This window comes from Henckelia pumila, chromosome 4, assembly GCF_033568475.1.
Source record: "Henckelia pumila isolate YLH828 chromosome 4, ASM3356847v2, whole genome shotgun sequence".
NCBI lineage: Eukaryota > Viridiplantae > Streptophyta > Magnoliopsida > Lamiales > Gesneriaceae > Henckelia > Henckelia pumila.
The window spans coordinates 126,308,303-126,329,289 of NC_133123.1; the positions used below are offsets into that span (position 1 = coordinate 126,308,303).

General features: G+C 36.2%; 2 protein-coding genes across 2 annotated transcripts; both read right to left on the reverse strand.

Annotated features, from left to right (window-relative positions):
* Nucleotides 1-12,295: 12,295 nt before the first annotated feature.
* Nucleotides 12,296-14,122, reverse strand: LOC140861704 (uncharacterized). The gene is made up of 3 exons (XM_073264721.1): nucleotides 13,523-14,122; nucleotides 13,379-13,437; nucleotides 12,296-12,884 (listed from the first exon to the last, which is right to left on the reverse strand). The coding sequence occupies exons 1-3, from the start codon at nucleotides 14,120-14,122 to the stop codon at nucleotides 12,296-12,298; spliced, it is 1,248 nt and encodes a 415-aa protein (XP_073120822.1).
* A 3,336-nt stretch (nucleotides 14,123-17,458) lies between these two features.
* On the reverse strand, nucleotides 17,459-19,366 carry LOC140866220 (pumilio homolog 9-like). Its single transcript, XM_073271145.1, has 5 exons — nucleotides 18,777-19,366; nucleotides 18,542-18,708; nucleotides 18,208-18,460; nucleotides 18,049-18,114; nucleotides 17,459-17,961 (listed from the first exon to the last, which is right to left on the reverse strand). Exons 1-5 carry the CDS (start codon nucleotides 19,257-19,259, stop codon nucleotides 17,758-17,760), a joined length of 1,173 nt encoding a protein of 390 aa, XP_073127246.1. The 5' UTR covers nucleotides 19,260-19,366; the 3' UTR covers nucleotides 17,459-17,757.
* Between the last annotated feature and the right edge of the window lie 1,621 nt (nucleotides 19,367-20,987).

A 20,987-nucleotide genomic window follows, 5' to 3' on the forward strand; every position in this document is an offset into this window, starting at 1 on the left:
AAGTGGTTATCATTTATTGAGTGGATAAGTCCGCGGTTTTGGTTGTACACCATTAGTCCTTACTACTTGAAACATCATTGAGACTATATATGCTAGTACTGTATTTTTACTCGTTTACCGACTCTATTGGGGTCATCAGGTGTCGGGATTGGGTACAGTTACGACACATATAGAAGTTGATGCTTTGTTGTCAAGGATTCACCACACGCTTGCGAGTGTGGATATCCTATGCAATTTGAGGAGATATTAGTGTGACAAATCTCTGGCCAGAGTACATGATGTGTTTTAGGTTACTTGGTTTCCTAGTAACACGTGCGATGTCACTATTTGATCTTCAAGATGCATTGCATAGTTATCGAATCTCAAACAACTCTCACTGTACCAATGGTTGTTGATTCGATCGGGATATATGGATGAAGAGACCGTACTGTACGCTAACCAAAATCTAATGGTTCTTGCAGGCACTATCAGTGATACCTAGGGAATCATGGGGCGATGTTGCTAGGTGCTTTTATCATAATTCGATGGGCTAGTCGGAAAATGTTGTTCCGAGTCACAAGGAGTTGTGAGCCCATGACTAGCTGTATCCCTGAACCATTGAGGGTCACACAAGTAATGGATTACTAAACCCCGTTGAGATAGTTAAATTTAAAGAGTTAAATTTAATGAAAGAGAAGTTGGACTTCTTAACTAAAGGGAGTGGAATTTCCTAAAATGACATATGGATGGACATTTTTGGAAATCACTGAATTCAGATTCAAAAAAACATTATCTTGACTTTAAAAGATGCAGAAATGGTTTCTGTGCACATTGGTAAAATCAGTTTATCAATCAGAGTCACGATGAATTTTATATTAATTTCTATAACAACGGGCTTGGCTTGTTGGGCTTAAGTTATGGATTGTGGGCCCTAAGGAGTTAGAGTCCTAATACAACTATAACTTAACCTAGTCTAGAAATTATCTATAAATAGATGTGTAGTGTTCGAAAATCATAAGCATTCATATTGCAATTTTCGAAAATACACTCTATATTTTTCAAGGGGTTTTTCGAAATCCTCTGTCCCTTTTGAAAAAATTCGGTCTGTGATTTTTGTGAAAAATTACATCCGAATTAACAGATCAAATCTGTTTATTCTCTACGATAAACATCTGATTGATTTCTAGTGCAATCAATCAGAGGGTTTTTGTTTTCTATTCATGGACCTTATTCCGGTGATTGATCGTGAAGCCATCGGTTCCCGAGATATACAAGAAGAGCATATTAAATTCTGTTGGTGTCCATAATCAAGCCTTTGCTTGAAAGAGGTAAAATATTAATTTGAATTATTATTTTAGTTATGCACAATTTAGTCGTGAAGTTTTGATACCCATGATATGGAATCGTTCCATATAAGAAAATAAAATTTTTAAACTTCCGCTGCACCGGGTATCAATTCTTAATTGATCTGAACACCGTTTTCCAATAGTGGTATCAAAGCCAGGTTGCTCAGATCAAACGATTAAATTAATCGATTGTACAAAATTTTTAGCCTCGATTTTTTGAAAACAAAACTAATTTTTTTAATTAGAATTTTGAGAAAAGGGGCATCGGTCGCTGCCCGGGGCAGAGATTTGATCGCAGCCCAAGGACAACGCACGGCGCTGCCAGAGCAGCGACTTGATCGCTGCCCACAGGGCAGTGCTCGGCGCTGCCCAAGGGCAGCGATTGTCACTGCCAAGGGCAGCGCGCGGCGCTGCTAGGGCAGCGACTTGATCGCTGCCCACAGGGCAGTGCTCGGCGCTGCCCAAGGGCAGCGATTGAATCGCTTCCCAGGGCAGCAACGAGCTGCCCACCTCCACGTGGGCAGCTCTGTCCCACGTGGAGGCGGGGCTGCCCGGGAATGTCCCGGGCAGTCCGGGAAAATTAAAATTTAATTTTTAATAAAAATTTCGAATTTTTGAAATTTTAGTTTTTGGTCCGATCGAAAATTGTTTTTGATTGGTTCACGAGGCATCGGATCGAATTGTTCGAGTCTGAAACTTTTAAAATTTATTTCTGGATAAATTTGAATTTTTGGAAAATTTTTAAATTTTATCCGTTAAATTAGATTTTATAAAATTAATTATTTTGGTACAATTGATGATAAGATATGATCTTATGGATGTATTAGATAAAATATGATTTTATCTTTTTAATTATGATGCCATTGCATGTTATCCAATTATTTAATTATTGAATTAATTATTGGATAAGAGGATGATCGATTGCCATGACCAAGTTTGTAGGTGTATGTTAGGATATTTACATTTGGTTTTATTATTGTTGGGTTTTATTAATAGGCTTGGTTTATAGTCCAATTTGAATTGTCATTTGTAATAAAAAGTGGGCCTGGTTTATGGCCCATTCCCACCCTTAAATATGTATCCCCTACTTGTCATCGAAATTTATTGTAAATTTGTTAGACTTAGTGGGAGATAAAGATTTAAAGAAAATGGTGGGCCCAGAAGATAATGAAGACCGAAGAAATGTAAATTGGAAGCTCAATGTAATAGGATTGCATTGCATATTTGCATATCACCTAGGATTGGACTTAAACTCGTGATTGGCAACCACGGGTCGATTAGTTATTTGGATCGATCATCCTTATATAATATATGATATTATAGTTGTATGCATGTTTAGACTAAATTGTATGAATCCTGCAAGCATAGAAATGTTGCATGATGAGACAAATTTTCAAAATTAAAATCTCTCATTTTAAATATGATTTAAAATTGATATCAAGATAAACAAAAGGAAATTTAAATGTTGTTTAAATGTTTCTACCTTCCATAAACGATCAATGTATGAGATGCTACCCGCAGGCACGGTCCGGCTCATATTATTGGGGGGGCCCTTTCGTCGGAAAGCTGTACATTGGATCGAAAATTGTTGTAAGTTGGGTGGAACTCCAATGGGATTTGCTCATATTATTGGGGATCCACATGGAGACCGTCCATCACAACTTAATATTGATGGGTCATCTTGACATGTCACAATAAACATCGTCATATTGTTGGGCTCTTATTGGACATGAGGTAAAAAACATGGGGATTGGTTTGGAAGCAATTGAGCTCTACCTTTTGAAAATTATGGTTGACTGATATTATTCGGGACTATGATTTGTCAATTGGACTCCTTGTTCCCACTAAAGAAAAGGTTTCTCGTTTTCACTAGAGGGTAGTGAAATCGTTAAAATAGTGGGAGTGGAATTCATAAAATTAATCTCGCCATATTTTATGTCTTAGTAAATTAATTAAACAATCATCGATTATTGTCTGTTTCATCTCAGTATATCATTATGATGAATCTTCGTAATCCACATGTTTCAATTCTCGAACAAAACAAACTTTTTGGCGCAAACTATATGGAATGGTCCATAAGTTTAGATTGTCCTGAGTTCGAAAAAGATTTTCTAAGTGTTAGAAAAGGCTCCTCCGATAATAGCCCCGGCTGATGTAACTTTGGAAAAGTTGGCCAAACTAGAGAAATGGTTGGACCATGATCTCAAGGACAAATGTTGCATGTAAAACTAGACAAATCTAAAGAAGTTTGCCATCACTGCAAGAAAACCGGTCTTTGGAAACGTAATTGCAAAGAATATCTCGAGCAGTTGCGAACTGCCAAGGATATATGTTATATGTTGAAATAAATATTTCACTTAATACTACTTATTGGGTAATGGATACCAGATGTAGATCTCACATTTGCAAAGAGTTGCAGATGATGACAAGAAGTCGTAGGCTAAGGATGGGTAAGACCCAGTTATGACTCAGGAATGGTTCCTTAGTTGAAGCCAAAGCCGTGTAAGACGTTTATTTAATTTTGCAAAACAATTTTAAGTTATTCTTGAGAGATGTTTTGTTTGTGCCAAGATTCCATTAAACATTATTTCTATTTCTATTCTTGATAGAGATGGTCTTTCTTGCAATTTTGTGAATGGGATTTTCAATATTTGCAAGAATGAATGTTTGATTGGAAATGAACAACTTGAAAACAATCTATATAACTTAAAATTAAAAGACGTTCCAATTAATTATGTTAATAAACCGGTAACAACAAATAAAAGGAGAAACGATAGTCAAAACCAGGCAAACCTTTGGCACGCTAGGATATGTCATATTTCCTCAAGGAAGATGAACAAGCTAGTGGGAGAGGGCATATTTGATATGTCTGATATTAACTCTCTTCCTACTTGTGAGTCCTGCCTAAAAGGAAAAATGACTAAATCTCTTTTCAAAGGGAAACCTGAGCGTAGTCAAAATCTATTGGATTTGATTCATACAGATGTTTGCGGTCCATTTAGTATTGGTACTAAATTTGGTCACACCTACTTCATTACCTTTACTGATGATTATTTTAGGTATGAGTATTTATATTTGATGAAACATAAGTTTGAATCATTTGAAAAGTTCAAAGAATTCAAGGCTGAAGTAGAAAACAAACTAGGTAAGAGTATTAAAACACTTCGATCGGATCGAGGTGGAGAATACTTAAGTACTGAGTTTTTGGACTATATAAAAGAGAATGTGATTCTCTCTCAGTGGACTCCTCCTATGACACCTCAGCTAAATGGTGTATCGGAGCGTCGCAACCGAACCTTGTTGGACATGGTTCGATCCATGATGAGCTTCACTGAGCTCCCACCTTCGTTTTTGGGCTATGCGCTTGAAACAACGGTAATGTTGTTAAACAATGTTCATACTAAGGAAATAGATAAAACTCCATACGAGTTATGGAATGGCAAAGCTCCTAAGTATTCGTACTTAAGGATTTGGGGATGTACTGCTTACGTGAAGCAGACAGTGGGAGATAAGTTGGATAGTCGATCCACCTTATGTTATTTTGCAGGATATCCGAAGAATTTAATCGGATATTATTTCTATCATCCAACTTAAACAAAAGTTTTTTTTTCAAGGAATGCCACCTTCTTGGAGAAGGAATTCTTATTGGATAAGAAAGGCAAGATTATGGAACTCGAAGAAATTCGAGAAGAACCCGAGATACAAAATAACGATCCTACACCTCAAAAATCATCAAACGACACGCCTATTGCTAGAAGATCCGAGAGGACTTCTAGACCTCCTATTCGATATGGTCTACTTCTTGAAGGGGATCAAAATGAACCCGACATTGGATGTGATCCAAAAAACTTCAAGGAATCAATTTCTGATGCGGATTCGAATTTATGGCTTGAAGCTATGCAGTCGGAAATAAACTCGATGCATACAAACCAGGTTTGGTCTTTAGTAGATCCTCCCGATGGAATTGTTCCAATAGGGTGTAAATGGATCTACAAGAGAAAACTTGGGCCTGATGGAAAGGTACTTACCTACAAGGGGCGATTGGTGGCAAAAGGTTATACTCAAAAACAAGGAGTTGACTATGATGTCGTGATCGCAAATATATGATCAATTTGAAATTCTACCAGCCGGATCGATTTCTATAAAAATTGGAAGACAAGGAATCGGCCGTGGGAGCTTGAGCTGAAGTTTCTTATTCTCCTTCATTTATTTTGCTGAGTGGAATGAATTGGTTGCACCAATTCATATATGTATCACATGTGTGATTCCACTCACATGCATAAATTGCATTTTGGCCCTTAAGCTTTTGGACAATTGCAAATCGGTCTTTGGAACCTTTATTCATCTCTCTCTCATTCTTAATGCTGCTGAAAGAAAGATATATACGTGCAAAGTGTATTATAAATCTCTTGTTGACAAGTCAAATCCCATTTTTGCAGTTTAGCCCCTGAAACTTTGATATTTGCAATTTAGTCCCTGCTCAAGTTTTTTCTTAAAATTTAATCCTCTTTATATACAAACTCATAATAAAAATATTAGATCCCATAAATATTCAATTCGAATATTTTATTCTTTTAATTTAAAAATCCCGGAATTTAATTCTCAAAACCCGAAAATTCTCAAATTAAATATTTTAGACTCGGAAATTAAATCTCTAATTTCCATAAATTCGCAATTGAATATTTTTCCAACTTCTAAAATTAAATCACTAATCCCATGATTAATATTCATATTTTCAGGGCCTTACAATTTATGCCCAAAGTGGACAATATCATACCATTGTGGAGATATTCAGATTCCATTGATCAGCAAATGGTGTCGTCAGTGGAAACAGAGTCATGGTCTGATCGAGCCAATGTGGATGGAATCCTCGAAGACTCAAGAAGAAGAAGTTTGAGGGCCTCGGGAAGATCCCTGAAAGCTCTCGATGGGACGCTCCCGGTAACCACATTGGAATATTAAGGGAAAGATCATGAATTAATATATGGAATGATATCTCCATTGGTATGAACCATTTTGGGTGCTTTCAAAAGCAAAACCATGATGACTTATGCCCAAAGTGGACAATATCTCAATTCTCTGTGTATGTAACCCTTGAAATGTCTGAAAATATTCTATATATAGTGCCCCTCAGAGTCCTTTCCAAATAAAACTCTCGGAATAAAATTTCTAAATTTACGCACGGGCGCTCGGTCGGCTATTTTCTACCGACCGAGCGCTGGGAATTCCACAAAATTTCTGCCCGTTTCCTCCAGCACGCGTTTGGTATGCTATTTTCTACCGACCGAGCGCTCAACTTCTTTCAATCTTTCTACCTCTCCATAGTTTTCCTGCACCCGGTCTGCTAAATACTGCAGACCGCGCGCACCTCCTTATGATTCCCAGAATTAGGATTTTTCTATTTTTCCTGCCAAATTAACCATAAATTAATAGGAGTGAACAAAACACATAGAAATACACTAAACGCAAACAAAATTGGATAAATACAAACAAGACGACATGGAAAGAATGCAAAACACCAAGAAAACGAACAATAAAACACGAGAAAATGACTCCTATCAACCTTCCCAAACTAACCTTTTGCTCGTCCTTGAGCAAAATAGGTGACAAAATAGAATGCAAACACAACACAAAACACAACCACTATGGATAAACTCATATTTTTTCCAAGCCTCAGAAAATTCATTTTATAACATTAAGTGCCCTTCAGGTTTCATGTGAACGTGAGTGTGTGGATAGTGGCCCCAATTTCATGCACCTCGAAGAAACTCAGTTTACTTGGGTTATAAGATCTAAATGACATATCAGGGTAAATCTACCTCGTAAACACCCGTTCTCTCAGTTATGCTCTCCGTCTTTCCACTTCCTTCGGAATTTTCAGAAAATGATCCATATATATTAGTTACGCACCACCGGATTTTGCATCCAGTAAATTTTTAATCTCATTTGATCCGCAAACTTAGCTCAGATTTAGGGATTAGAATTTCAATCCCAAATCTATCCCAGATGGAATTATTAAAAATGTTTTCATACCCCATTTAACCCGCATACTTAGCTATAACTTTGATAGGATTCGAGTTTCAATCCCTTCGTCTATAGCCCGGATGGAGTATCCTTTTTTAAAAAAATTGGATTTCTTTGTTCAAAAAATCAGTTTTTATGCCCCATTTAACCCGCATACTTAGCTTTAATTTAGGGATTAGAATTTCAATCCCTAAATGGATGGAACATTAAATTTAAAAACAAAAATTTTTTTACGAGTGCGCTATGAATCATTCACTTTTCCAAACTCATCAGTGGGTTAGTAGAGTAAACCGAAATTACCAAGTATTCAAACGAGTTCAAAAAACCCTTAGTGTCGTGCAATGATCTAACCACTAAAACTTTGTCTTTCTTAGTGCACTTCACTAGTTAAACTAAAGTTCAATGAAATGTTCACAATCAATCCAAAGGTCACAATTATTTCACAAAATTTTTTTATAAACATTTTCTTCATATGCATCATCACTGGCTTTTATGAATTCATCCACAGACAGCATGTATTACACAACACACAACAAAGAACACAAACAAAAATGCATGAAAACATAAAAGAAACCCTCCCCAAACTAACATCTAGCAGTGTCCCCAATGCTAAACCAACTAAATAGACAAATAAAAATAATTATGAAAATCACACACAAGAAACGAAACGAAATGAAAACAAAACTCCCCTAATTATTGGTCCTCATCGTCGCCATCGGCTTCGTCATCTAAATCATCCGGCAGATTATGGCGGAGAGCAGTGTAATGGAAACGGAACGGAGGAGGATATGGTGGTGGAGTAGGGAAAGCCACAGGGTCTAACCCTCGATGAGATATTAACCCTCGAAGCATAGCATTCTGGGACTCCAAGTGGGAAAAAAAGACGTTCTGGCACTCATTATGATATTGAGCCCATGCATACAATTCATTGGTCATATCGGTAGCAGGGAGACGACTGGGCATTGGTTTTGGTTCATGGCTCAAAGATATATCGGCCTCGGAACTTGCCTGCCCATGCGATGGAAATTCTTGTAAGCGAACTGCCCTTTTTGTTTTCAGAATAGAAGCATCGACCGAATGCATAAGATGCTGCCATTCCTCGACGTCGCGAACCAAAAAACCCGCTTGAATACATAGGGAAGTAACAATGGATGGAAAAAACATGCCGATGTTGGGGGAGCGGATAGACGTATATAACTCTTTGTTAATGATCTTGCCGAAATTGAGCGGTCATTGCTTATACAAGGCATACAACAATAAAGCCCGACTTATCATGAAGTTATTTTTGTGGGATATGGGCATCAGACGATGAGTGAGAAACGCGTACCAAAGAGTCAGGTGTACTTGCAAAAACTTTTCTTTAAAAGATAGAAACTTCACCGGGTCTTTCCACACATGAGCATCATAACACAATTCCTAAGTGACAAGATTTAAATCGGGTTGAGCCTTAAAAGCCAAGAATTGGATATCATCAACCACCGGTGTTTGCAACTAAGTGTTAATTGTGTCGGGGTCAAAAGGAACCCACTTACCCCAGACAAAAGCCTTGATATTAGTGTGTTCTGGGGCGTTGGCATAGAACTCCCTTACCAGGGGCACGATGGCGGCGGGTGGTTGGCGGTAGAATTTGGTCCAACCATATTGAACGATGCCTAGGGCGTTGGTATGGGCCGGTCCTAGATCAATTCCTCTCTCTGGGATCGTGTTTTGGCTAATCCAAGCTGCTTCAAATCGTGCTTTGGACTCCATGGAGATGAACTTGCCATCGATTATTGTGGTGGAGGAAGAAGAAGCATGAGAGGAAGAAATCTTTGCTCTCTTTGGACCCATCGTGAATGAAATTAGGGATATTGGAGAGAGGTACCTACGATTTGGAAGGGAAGAAGTGAGAAATAAGGATAAGAGGAAGAGGCGTAGGTTTTGAAAGAAGAAGAGTAAAAAACTACATAAGAAAGAAAAGGGGATCGAGACTTTTAAAAATCTATATCTGCGCGAGGCGCTCGGTCTGCAGTATTTCGCAGACCGAGCGCACCTCCTTTTAAGTAAAACAGAGAGTTGGGGTTTTTTTTGGCGCTCGGTATGTAGTATTTTGCAGACCGAGCACACCCCCATTTAAGCAAAACAGTAAGGTGAAAGATTTTTGGGCGCTCGGTCTGCAGAATTTTGCACACCGAGCGCATTCCATTTTGAAAACTTTTTTTTTTTGAAATTAAAAGAAAATAAAATTGCTAAAACTTAAAAGAACAGAAAAGTAAAAAGTCTCAAGCAATATAAACTAAAATAAAGTAAAGCTAAGTGAGTAGTTCTCAATTTAAAGTCTAGAGCTCGACTGTTCTCCTCCCCAAACTAGTCTTGGTCAGTCAGTGTGGTGATGACTGGCGTTGAGTCGACATCACCCCCACATAGTGTTTCAGTATCTGAGCATTGACCGTGAAAGACTCGTTTCTTGCATCCTTTATTTCAATGGCCCCCGATGATACACCTTAGTGATTTTGTAAGGACCGGACCATCAAGACTTCAACTTTCCAGGAAAGATCCTCAACCTGGAGTTAAACAAAAGAACTACTTCTCCTTCCTTAAATTATCTTTGACGAATGCGTTGGTCATGTATTCTCTTGATCTTTTCTTTATACGACACCACCATATCGTATGTTTGATCTCGAAATTCCTCTAATTGGTTTAGCTCAGGAAATCTCTTCTCACCTGTCCGCTGACATCGATCACACTCAATGACAAAAGACCGCGCATCTTTAAAAATATTGGGCCAATAAAACCCACATTCAAGTACCTTAGCTGCCGTCTTGATAGACCCAGCATGGCCACCTACCTCACGGTCATGACAATCACTGAGGATACTTTTCATCTCTCATTCCGCCACACATCTCTGGATCATAGAGTCGGCACAAATTTTAAACAAGAAAGGTTCTTCCCAAAAATAATGCTTTACATCTGACAGAAACTTTTTCTTTAAAGACAAGTTATGTGGGAGTGTGCCCGTGACCAAGTAATTTTCAAACTAGCATACCATGGCGAGTGTTCTATGGCAAACAAATTTTCATCAGGGAACCAATCATCCATGTCCTCAGTATCATTCTGTGCACAATCAGGAATGCATTCTAGTCTAGATAGGTGATCAACAACAACATTTTCTACTCCTTTTTTATCCTTTATCTCTAAGTCAAATTCTTGTAAGATTAGGATCACCTAATCAACCTAGGTTTTGCATCTTTCTTATCCAAAATGTGTCTTATTGCAGAGTGATCAGTGTATACAGTGATTTTTGAAAGTACAAGGTATGAGTGAAACTTGTGAAGTGCAAAAACTACAACTAGCAACTCCTTTTTAGTGGTACGTAGCATAATTCAATTGAGCCTCATTAAAGGTTTTGCTAGCATAGTAAATCGTACGAAATACCTTGTCTATCATCTGGCCAAGTACAACTCCAACAGCTGAGTAGCTGGCGTCACACATCACCTCAAATGGAAGATACCAATCCGGTGAGGTCAGCACTGGTGCAGTCACCAATCTTTCTCTCAGAAATTCAAATGCCTATAAACAAGTGGAATCAAAATGAAAAGGTGTATCTTTCATCAATAAAGAAGACAGAGGTTTTGAAATTTTTGAAAAATCTTTAATGAAGTGTCGATAAAAGCCGGCATGACCTAGAAAACTTCTGACTCCCTTAATCGTCGTCGGTGGAGGTAAATTCTGAATGACTTGTACCTTGGCCGTGTCCACCTCGATTCCCTGCTCAGATATTCGGTGCCCTAATACAATACCTTCTGTCACCATGAAGTGGCACTTTTCCCAATTGATTACCAAGTTCATCTCCTCACATCTTATCAAAACAGTATTCAGATTATTTAGACATGCATCAAAAAACTGACCAAAAATGGAAAAATCATCCATGAATATTTCTAGAAAATTTTCAACCATATCATGAAATATAACAGTTATGCATCTCTGAAAAGTTGCAGGAGCATTACAAAGACCAAAAGGCATACATATATTGGCAAACGTACCATATGGGCAAGTAAAAGTTGTTTTATCATGATCTTTAGGTGCAATCGAAATTTGATTGTATCATGAATACCCATCTAAAAAACAATAAAATTCATACCCAGCAAGTCTTTCAAGCATTTGGTCAATGAAGGGGAGGGGAAAATGGTCTTTACGGGTTACGCAATTCAATTTCCTATAATCTATACGCACACGCCAACCTTTAACTGTCCTAGTAGGTATTAGCTCATTTTGCTCATTCTTAATGACAGTTATCCCCCTTTTTTTTTGGTGCACATTGAACTGGGCTCACCCATGCACTATCAAAAATGGGATAAATTATACCTGCATCCAGAAGTTTTATTGTTTAAGCCTTCACAACTTCTTGCATCTTGGGATTCAATCTCCTCTGTGGTTGGACCAAGGGGTTGATGTTCTCTTCCATTAATATTTTATGCATGCAGATTGATGGATTAATGCCTTTGATATATGCTACCTTCCAAGCAAACACACTCTTGTGACTTTTGAGAACATCCAACAGTCTGGCCTCCATCTCACCTGTCAAAGAAGAATAAATTATGATAGGTAAATTTTCATTCTCACCTAGAAATACATATTTCAGATGGGTATGTAATGGTTTCAATTCCACAGTTGATGGTTCTTCAAGACTTAGTTTCTGGAGGACTAAATCCTTCCGGTCACCAAGATCTTCGAGTCTGAGCTTGCCACCATTTTGCCATGAATGATTATCATTCAAGGAAGCAGTCATCTCTTCTATCTCTACATTGATTAAGTCATCCAGAGGAGGAGATATGAGTGCAACTTTTAATGGTTCCTGAAATGTATCCTGCACATAATCATATAGAAGTGAGTCCACAACATTGATTTGAAAACACTCTTCATTACTTTGTGAAAATTTAAGTGCATTAAACACATCAAAGGAGATTTTATCCTCTCCCACTCTCAGATGTATTTCTCCCTTTTGGACATCGATTAGTGTTTTTCCTGTTGCCAGGAAAGTTCTTCCCAGAATAAGTGGCATCCAAGTCTTCCTCCATATCAAGTACCACAAAATCCATCGAAAATATGAACTTGTCGACTTTCACCAGAACATCCTCTATTATCCCTCTGGGGTATTTTATAGACCTGTCAGCCAATTGCAACGACATCCTGGTGGACTTCGGCTCTCCCAAGCTCAGTTTCCTGAAAACAGAATATGACATTAAATTTATGCTAGCACCTAAATCACACAAAGATTTATGAAATTGCACATCATTAATAACACAAGGGATAGAGAAACTTCCTGGATCTTTTTGCTTCGGTGGGATCTTGTTCTGAACTAGTGCTGAACAATTTTCGGTAAGACTGATCATTGCATGCTCCTCCAATTTTCTTTTGTTGGAGAGAATCTCCTTCAAGAATTTGGCGTAACTGGGCATTTGCATCAATGCATCGGCAAAGGAAATATTTATATTCAATTTCTTGAATACTTCTAGGAATTTAGCCAACTGAGAATCTAGCTTGGCCTTCTTGAGGCTGCAGGAAAAGGTGGTGGAATAACAATATTTGAATGTGATGTGGGTGGTTGTGTAGAAGTAGAAGACTTACCTGTAGTTTTCTTTAATATAACTGGTTCTGACTCTTTCTCTCCTCGTTTCTCAGGTTTGATTCTCTTCCCACTTATTAATTCAACAGCCTTGACCTGCTCTTTTGGATTCTTCTTCGTGTCGCTTGGCAAAGTACCATGTTCTCTACCTGACATTGTCTTGGCCAACTGCCCTATATGATTTTCCAAATTCTTTATAGACGCGTCTTGATTTTGAATTCTGGTTTCAGTGGATGATATGAATTTTGCACCATCTGTTCCAGACTCGAATTCTCCTCATGCTACTGTTTCCCATAATTCTGATTCCCATAGGGCCTATTATTCTGTCCTCCCTACGAAAAGTTTGGATGTTGTTTCCACCTGGATTATATGTGTTTGAAAATGGATCATTCCTAGGGCGGTTTTGATTTCCCACATGGTTTACCATGCCTCCCTCTGGTTGATATGATGGATTTCCAGTTTGACAATATTTCGCGAAGTGTTCTGCCACACATTTCTCACACCATACTTCTTGAATACGCATTCCAGAATTTTCCAGACTTAATTATTCAATTCTTTTATTCATCACCTCAAGCTGAGCTGCTACTGAGGTGAATGCATCTACTTGATGAATTCCTGCTGATCTCCTGGCTGCATTCCTGTCGGATTGAGAGTGATAGCTACTGTATGCCATATCCTCAATTAACTCATATCCATCTTCCGGTGATTTATGTAACAAATTAACACTTGCAACTGCATCTAACATGGTGCAATTAGAGTGAGGAAGACCATAATAAAAAGTTTGTACCACAAGACCGTCTGGTAGTTCGTGGTGTGGGCATCTCCTCAATAGATCTTTGTAGCGCTCCCATGCTTCATATAGCGTTTCCTGTTCTCCTTGAGCAAAGGTTGTGATGTCAGCTCTTAGCTTCATTGATTTAGATGGTGGGAAGTATTTGGTTAGGAAAGCTTTTGCGAGATCATCCCAAGTGGTGATGGAACCTGCAGGTAGATTCGTTAGCCATGCTTTAGCCTTATCTCGTAACGAAAAAGGGAATAAACGCAAACAAATAGCGTCATCAGAAACTCCCTGCTTCTTGAAAGTGTCACAGATTTCTAGAAAATTTTTCAGGTGAGCATATGGGTCATCGATTGTCATCGCACCAAACTGGACTGTGTTTTGCACCATTTGAATGATAGCAGGCTTTATTTCAAACTGATTTCCTGCTATAGTTGACTGATGATGTTTGGTCTGGAATTTTTTATGGATGGCAAGGCGCTATCCATCATGGATTTGTATATAGGTGGTACATTATTTTCAGCTTCTCCATCTCCACTTAGTTGTTCTTGTTTTGGCATGAATTCTTTTTGTTGCCTTCTTCTCCTACGAAAAGTTCTTTCAATCTCTGGATCAAAAGGAAAGAGTTCTGATTGGGGTGAATGTTGCATGTACTGCAAGAGAATCATGCAGTTTACAGATGAAAATAGCGATTAGAATTGAAGTAGATAAAATTAAATAAAAAAATCAAAGTAATCAATAGTCCCCGGAAACGGCGCCAAAAACTTGATCGAGCAAATACTAACACTTAAATTCAATATAATTATCTCTCTTTTATGCTCAATATTATCGCAAGTGCACGACTAAAGTTATAAAAAAGTGTACGGAGTACGAGTATCGTCCTCAGGAACTACGTCACAATAACTCAATTATTTTATTTCCCCCTAATTGAATTGGACGATTAAAATTTACTTTTACACTCATAAATTTGACATGAATTTCTAAATTATCGAAACTCTCTCTCGAGTTTATGCCAATCTAATTCAAGTTAATGAAACAATTAAATCTCTTTAATTATTTATCATTACTGATTGCTTTGCGTTCTTTGAATTCCTACAACTTTCAACCTGGTGTTCTATGGTTATCAACATGTACTAAATATCATATCTCTATGCATATTTTAAGTTCATGGATTTTATCATTCGTCCTAATCATGAATCTATCTCTCGACAACGATTCACAACTTACGAATCTATGCTAAAGTTAGCTACTACTCAACATAGAATAATAAACCACGAAAAATTAAATACTCGTATAAATCAAAATCAGTTCATCCAATAAATTCATTCACATAAACATGTTTCAGGGTTAGGATCCCCTAAATTCTATCAAAAGAGAGTTTAGCTACTACAAATCATAATAAAATTCAATCTAACAAGGTTTTCAACATAAAAATCCAGAAATTTCAAAGAAGAAAAACTCCCAACGAGAAGAAGAAGTCTTCAATCTTCAGCAGCCGCCTCCGCCTCAATTCTCTGTGTATGTAACCCTTGAAATGTTTGAAAATATTCTATATATAGTGCCCTCAGAGTCATTTCCAAATAAAACTCCCGGAATAAAATTTCCAAATTTACGCGCGGGCGCTTGGTTTGCTATTTTCTACCGACCGAGCGCTGGGAATTCCACCAACTTTCTGCCCGTTTCCTTCAGCACGCACTCGGTTTTCTATTTTCGACCGACCGAGCGCACAACTTCTTTCAATCTTTCTGCCTCTCCATAGTATGCCTGCGCTCGGTCTGCTAAATACTGCAAACCGAGTGCACCTCCTTATGATTCCCAAAATTAGGATTTTTCTCATTTTCCTGCCAAATTAACCATAAATCAATAGGAGTGAACAAAACACACAGAAATACACTAAACGCAAACAAAATTGGATAAATACGAACAAGACGACATGGAACGAATGCAAAACACCAAGAAAGCGAACAATAAAACACGGAAAAATGACTCCTATCAATATAGGAGAAGATATTTATACAATAATTTATTCTCTATATATTTTGAGTTTATTTCCTTCTTCATACGAAAATTTCCACTCCTCCACGGTCTAATTAATGAAAATTACATTTTTTGTCTTATATATTTATTATTTTGAGATTTTGGTCATATGTAATCAAATTTTTAATCATCAATTTTCTTTTTTTATTTATCATTTTTCATTATAAGTAAAATCATGTGATATTACATACTGAAGATGTCAAAACATACTGGCGAAATGAGCCAACCTGCAACCTACCATTTGTGCATGTTGGACAATTTGCAACACAACATACCTATTGGTAGCACGAAAAAGAACAACCCACTTTGACACCTCTGTTACTCATGTCAATATCGTATTAATTTCGTATCGAAAAAAGATTAAAATTGACAAAAAATGATAGTTTAAACTGAAATTTGATAATATAGATAATCAAGTCACAATACATGATAAAAATACAAATTTTCACAATAATTATATATATAAAAAACCAGTGTACAACATATATTCTTATTTTTTAATGAAAAAGTTTTCAAAAATGCGTTTTTTTTTTCTTTCAGCTCTTAAATAAAAATGGATGATCGAAATGCATATTCTCAGATAGTAACAACTAACAAAAATGAAATTCTGATGTCGTTTTTAATTTGAAAAATAAACCTATTTATACATATAACTAATGAGAGAAATTCTGATGCCGTTTTAAATTTGAAAAATAAAAATTACAAATCTTACACCTCAAAAAAGCATAATAAATAACTCTCAACAAAATATGAGTTACAAGTTTTCGCTAGATTATTTGATTATTGCACTTTGAGTTATTTTGCATATGCTTAAGCTTTGATTACTTAATAATTTCAGGACCACTCACTACATATAATAAATTTGTGTTACGACTTTCACAAGGTTTGAAGGTATATATAAACGCTGAGAAGCTATCAAGATAGACTCGATCATTCCAAATTTTGAAATTTGAAGGGTATCAAATATGAAGATTTGATTTTCGGCTGCAGATGGCATGATAAGTTAAATCTATTTTTCTTGAAAATATTTTACTTTGATATGCTGAAAATCATTTATCTTGATACGCTAATCCCAGAAATCATTCATCTAGCTAAGTTTATATGGAAATTCTTAGATTCAAAAAAATTCGAAATCTCACATACGGCTTAAAAAAAGACTTAAATAAGTCTAAATTTTAAAAGTTTTTTTCTTATTAAATAATTAAAAAAAACCATAAGAAATTTTTACTTTTAGATAAATATTGAAAATTATTTTTTAAAATTATTATTTTTAAATAAAAATAGAAGCAAAAACCAAAATTTATGGCTTCTAAAAAATACTTGAACAAATGCTTTTACAAAACAAATCTAATTTTTTTGTGAAAAGCAATTTTATTTCATTTTTGAAAAATAATGATTTTTTTGTGGTTGATTTCTCCAATCAAGTACACTCTTAGATTATACTTGGATTGATGAATTTGGAGCAACATATTTCAATTCTATTCATTGCAAATTCCCCGATGATAGGACTGACAAATATTAGAACTTTAACAAATTCATCTTGCTTCAGTCTATTTCCTGGATTTCACTCTTCCTCACCAGATCAGGTTCAATACCTTCCCACCACAAAATTATTGAGAAGCACTTAAAGATTATTAGCCTCACATAGAAATGCAATCATCATGAAAGGAAATTAAAAAAAAATCAAAATAAAAAATCTCAGATCATTAAGAGAGGAAACGTATCTTGCCAAGGGTGGAATATCAAAGACAGAAGACAAACATAATTATAATTACCAATAAAGTTAATGAATCATTCACCCTTCAAAACCACACCCTAAAACTCTCAAAAATATAAATATCAAACATCAGATAGCACACAAAAACAAACAAACAAGGTCATATGCATAGGGCGGACAGGGTTTCAAAGCAGAGCTCTAGATAATTAGACATGATTCCTCTCCCTTCTCTTGATCAGCAGAAAGTGATTCTTAGTTAATATGTTCTCCTTCAATTACACACAAACTTTTCCTTCAACATTTCCAGAATTCTCTTGTTCTTCTTCCTCTTTCTTCTCTTGAAGAGCAGAAAGTGATTCTTAGTTATCCGAACGTGATTCCTCCTCTTATTCGGCAGAGAATTCTTTCGAGGGCACGGGCCATTCAAGTGATCAGAGTGTTGGATCAGATGACCCAATGTCTGGCGAACAATTCCCTGCAGTAAATGTTGTATCGACCTTAAATTTTGTTTATTTCAAGCTGTATCTAGATTGTAAATAAATATGATCTTTGCTATTGGTACCACAGAGTGCTCCTCAGTAGATTGGACAACAGGGTGTTGATTTGAAGTCTGGCCAAGAACAGTCCCCTGCAAGATTGTTGTGACAACTTCAAAGTTTTTTTATTTCGAGCTATACTTCTACCCTAGATTGTAAATAAAAGAAAAAAGATGAGCATTGACCGTAGAGTATTCTTTGGCGAATTGGATAACAGAGTAGCCATATGGATTTTGTAGGATCCTCGAGAAAACAGGACTGTTAAATATCTCATCGATTATCATATGTCGGCCTGTTCCTTCGGATGCCTCAATGAATTTCTTTACAACATTGCTTGCATATTTGTTAGCCGACAAAAAATCGAAACACCCTCTCAAGATATATATCATAGTTTCTTGCATACTCCCCAATCCTATAAGATGCATGACTACATGACTCCTGAAATCGGATAAATTCCAACATTGGATTTCACGAGCAAATTCGCTAGTGGGAAATGAAAAAGGGTGTATGTATACATACCCGAATTGATGCATAGACAGATAACGTAAATTTAGCATTATTCCCGAGACAATACGCCTTTGGCCCCTCAAAGTAAAGGCATTTGATATGATCGCTTGTACAAGGCGGGATCCGATTTCGCTGTAGATAATTTCGAGCAAATGTTGGGCTATCATTCCAAGTAACGGCTGCGAAAAATACAAGTACTGTTAGATAACAGATTCAAAAGACGAGGATGAAATTCATTAACAAATACCTCAGCTTCTGGACCGGGGAAGACAATGAAGCATTGGCGAATAACGGTAGAACCAATGGGGTGGTTGGCGAGCGGAACGATGATCTTTTCTAGGGCCCACATCACATAATCTAGTTGGGTCCGAGTTGTGAGACAATCAAGAAGTTTCAGCATGGACCGTGATCCCCAAGAGTTGAGACAGATAGCCATGAGTAAACCTGAATCAACAGCGATCGAGGAAACCACCATGTTCATCTGTTCCTCTTCGCAGACAGCAAAAAATTTTTGAATGACTTCGCTACCGAACTCATGGATCATCAGCATCCCTACGTGAGCTTTCACCTCTAAAAAAATCATTTCGATGTCTTCCGGTATCATTTCTCCGAGTTTCTTAATCAATAACTCGAAGCGGAGTGGATTCATAGCTTCCGAAATCACCTTGCCCTTAAAATCTTCTAAAGATGGCTGACGAATATCTCCGGCTGAAGCGCGTTTGTCATCCATCGGAAATCAATTAACACTTGGATAGAACGAAAGGATTACCTGCTGGAGAGGGTTGCTTATGACGGCTGCTTGAATCGGAAGAGAGGGGAGATTCGGAAGGGATAGGGTTTCATCGGGCCGCTTGGTTACTAATAATAATAATTATAATTAACAACAAATTATTTTTTGCCCCTTTAAACTTTGAAAATTGCAATCATTAATTTTATGATTAAATATAATTTTAGAAACTAATTTATGATATTTATTAAATTTTGACGACAAAAAATTCTTAACTAATAATATTATGTAAAAATAACCACTATAAATAATCACATTTTGTATCTTTGGTTTTTTATATAAAAAATAATCGAAGTTGTGTTTTTTAGATAAAATATATATATATATATATATATATATATATATCTCGTAATTATGCTCATTTTTTAATGAGTCTTCTAATTATCTAATTTTATTTAATATCAGGGTACGATATTATAGGTACAATTTTATTTTTTTTAATTATATCAAATACAACATAAAAACTCCTATAAGTCGTTTCACCGGCCAAATTTGTGAGATGGATCTTAGATCCGATTCGACACATTAAAAATATTATTTTTTATGTCAAATTATTCCCCTTACTTGCAGATATTGATCGAGTCGGCCTATCTCACAAATATATATTTGTCTCATAAAAGACTCACTTCGAATACAAATGTGTAGTATATATTGTTGGGTTAAATAATTGTCTCTGCTCGATATAACAATCGAAATGTGGTAATTGAGTTGTTGTACAGTTTAAAATATTTGAGTTGCACTGTCACCACCAGCTATAACTTTGTTAAAACGACAAACGTTCGTTCCCACAATTGGTTTATAATTAATAATTAATTTTTTTTTGTGTTTAACATTGGCAAAATGCAAAATTTTCTTGTTGGGAATTTTTTTTTTACTCAAATCCTTGAATATTTCAAGTGCAAATTAACCTAAATCCTTGATAATTTTTACTATAATATATTATACACGTACGACCGTGTGTGCATCGAGTACGGGTCTAAATTAGTGACGAAAATGTTCATTAAATGGCTGGACAAGTTAAAGCACTCTTATTACGTTGAGATCTCATTTTCCTTTCTGACGACAATGTTCATTAAATGTCTGGACAAGTTAAAAACAACATGTGTTACAGTAAATGACTGAACAAAGTTAAAGCCCTAGTGGTGTGCTGCTGGGCAAAAAATTGGCTCTGACAAATTTTACGTTGAGATATCATTTTCCTATTTTGTATATACATACGTACATTAATTATAATAAATATTTTGCTATATAATATAATTAATTAATTTACGCAAAAACATAATAAGTGTCAATTCAGATGGGTCGAGTTGGTGAGAATAATTTTTAAAAATGTCTCAACCCGAACCCGAACGAACTCGCAAATGGTCAACCCAAACCCGGCTAACCCGAACCAATCTGATTTTTTTATTTTTATTTTTATTATTTTAACAAAATAATTAAATAAAAATTCAAAATATACTGTAATATTTAATTTAATCAAATAATAACAAAATCTAAACTTATAAATATATTAAATTTGAAAATCTAGTTGAAGAATATTTAAAGTATATTTACTACAAAAAATTTATATGTAAAAAAAATTGTAGCAAATCTTTCTTATTTTTATATATCATTTGTAATTTTTTTGGGTTAACTTTCGGGTCAACCCGATTCGACCCAAACCCAAAAACC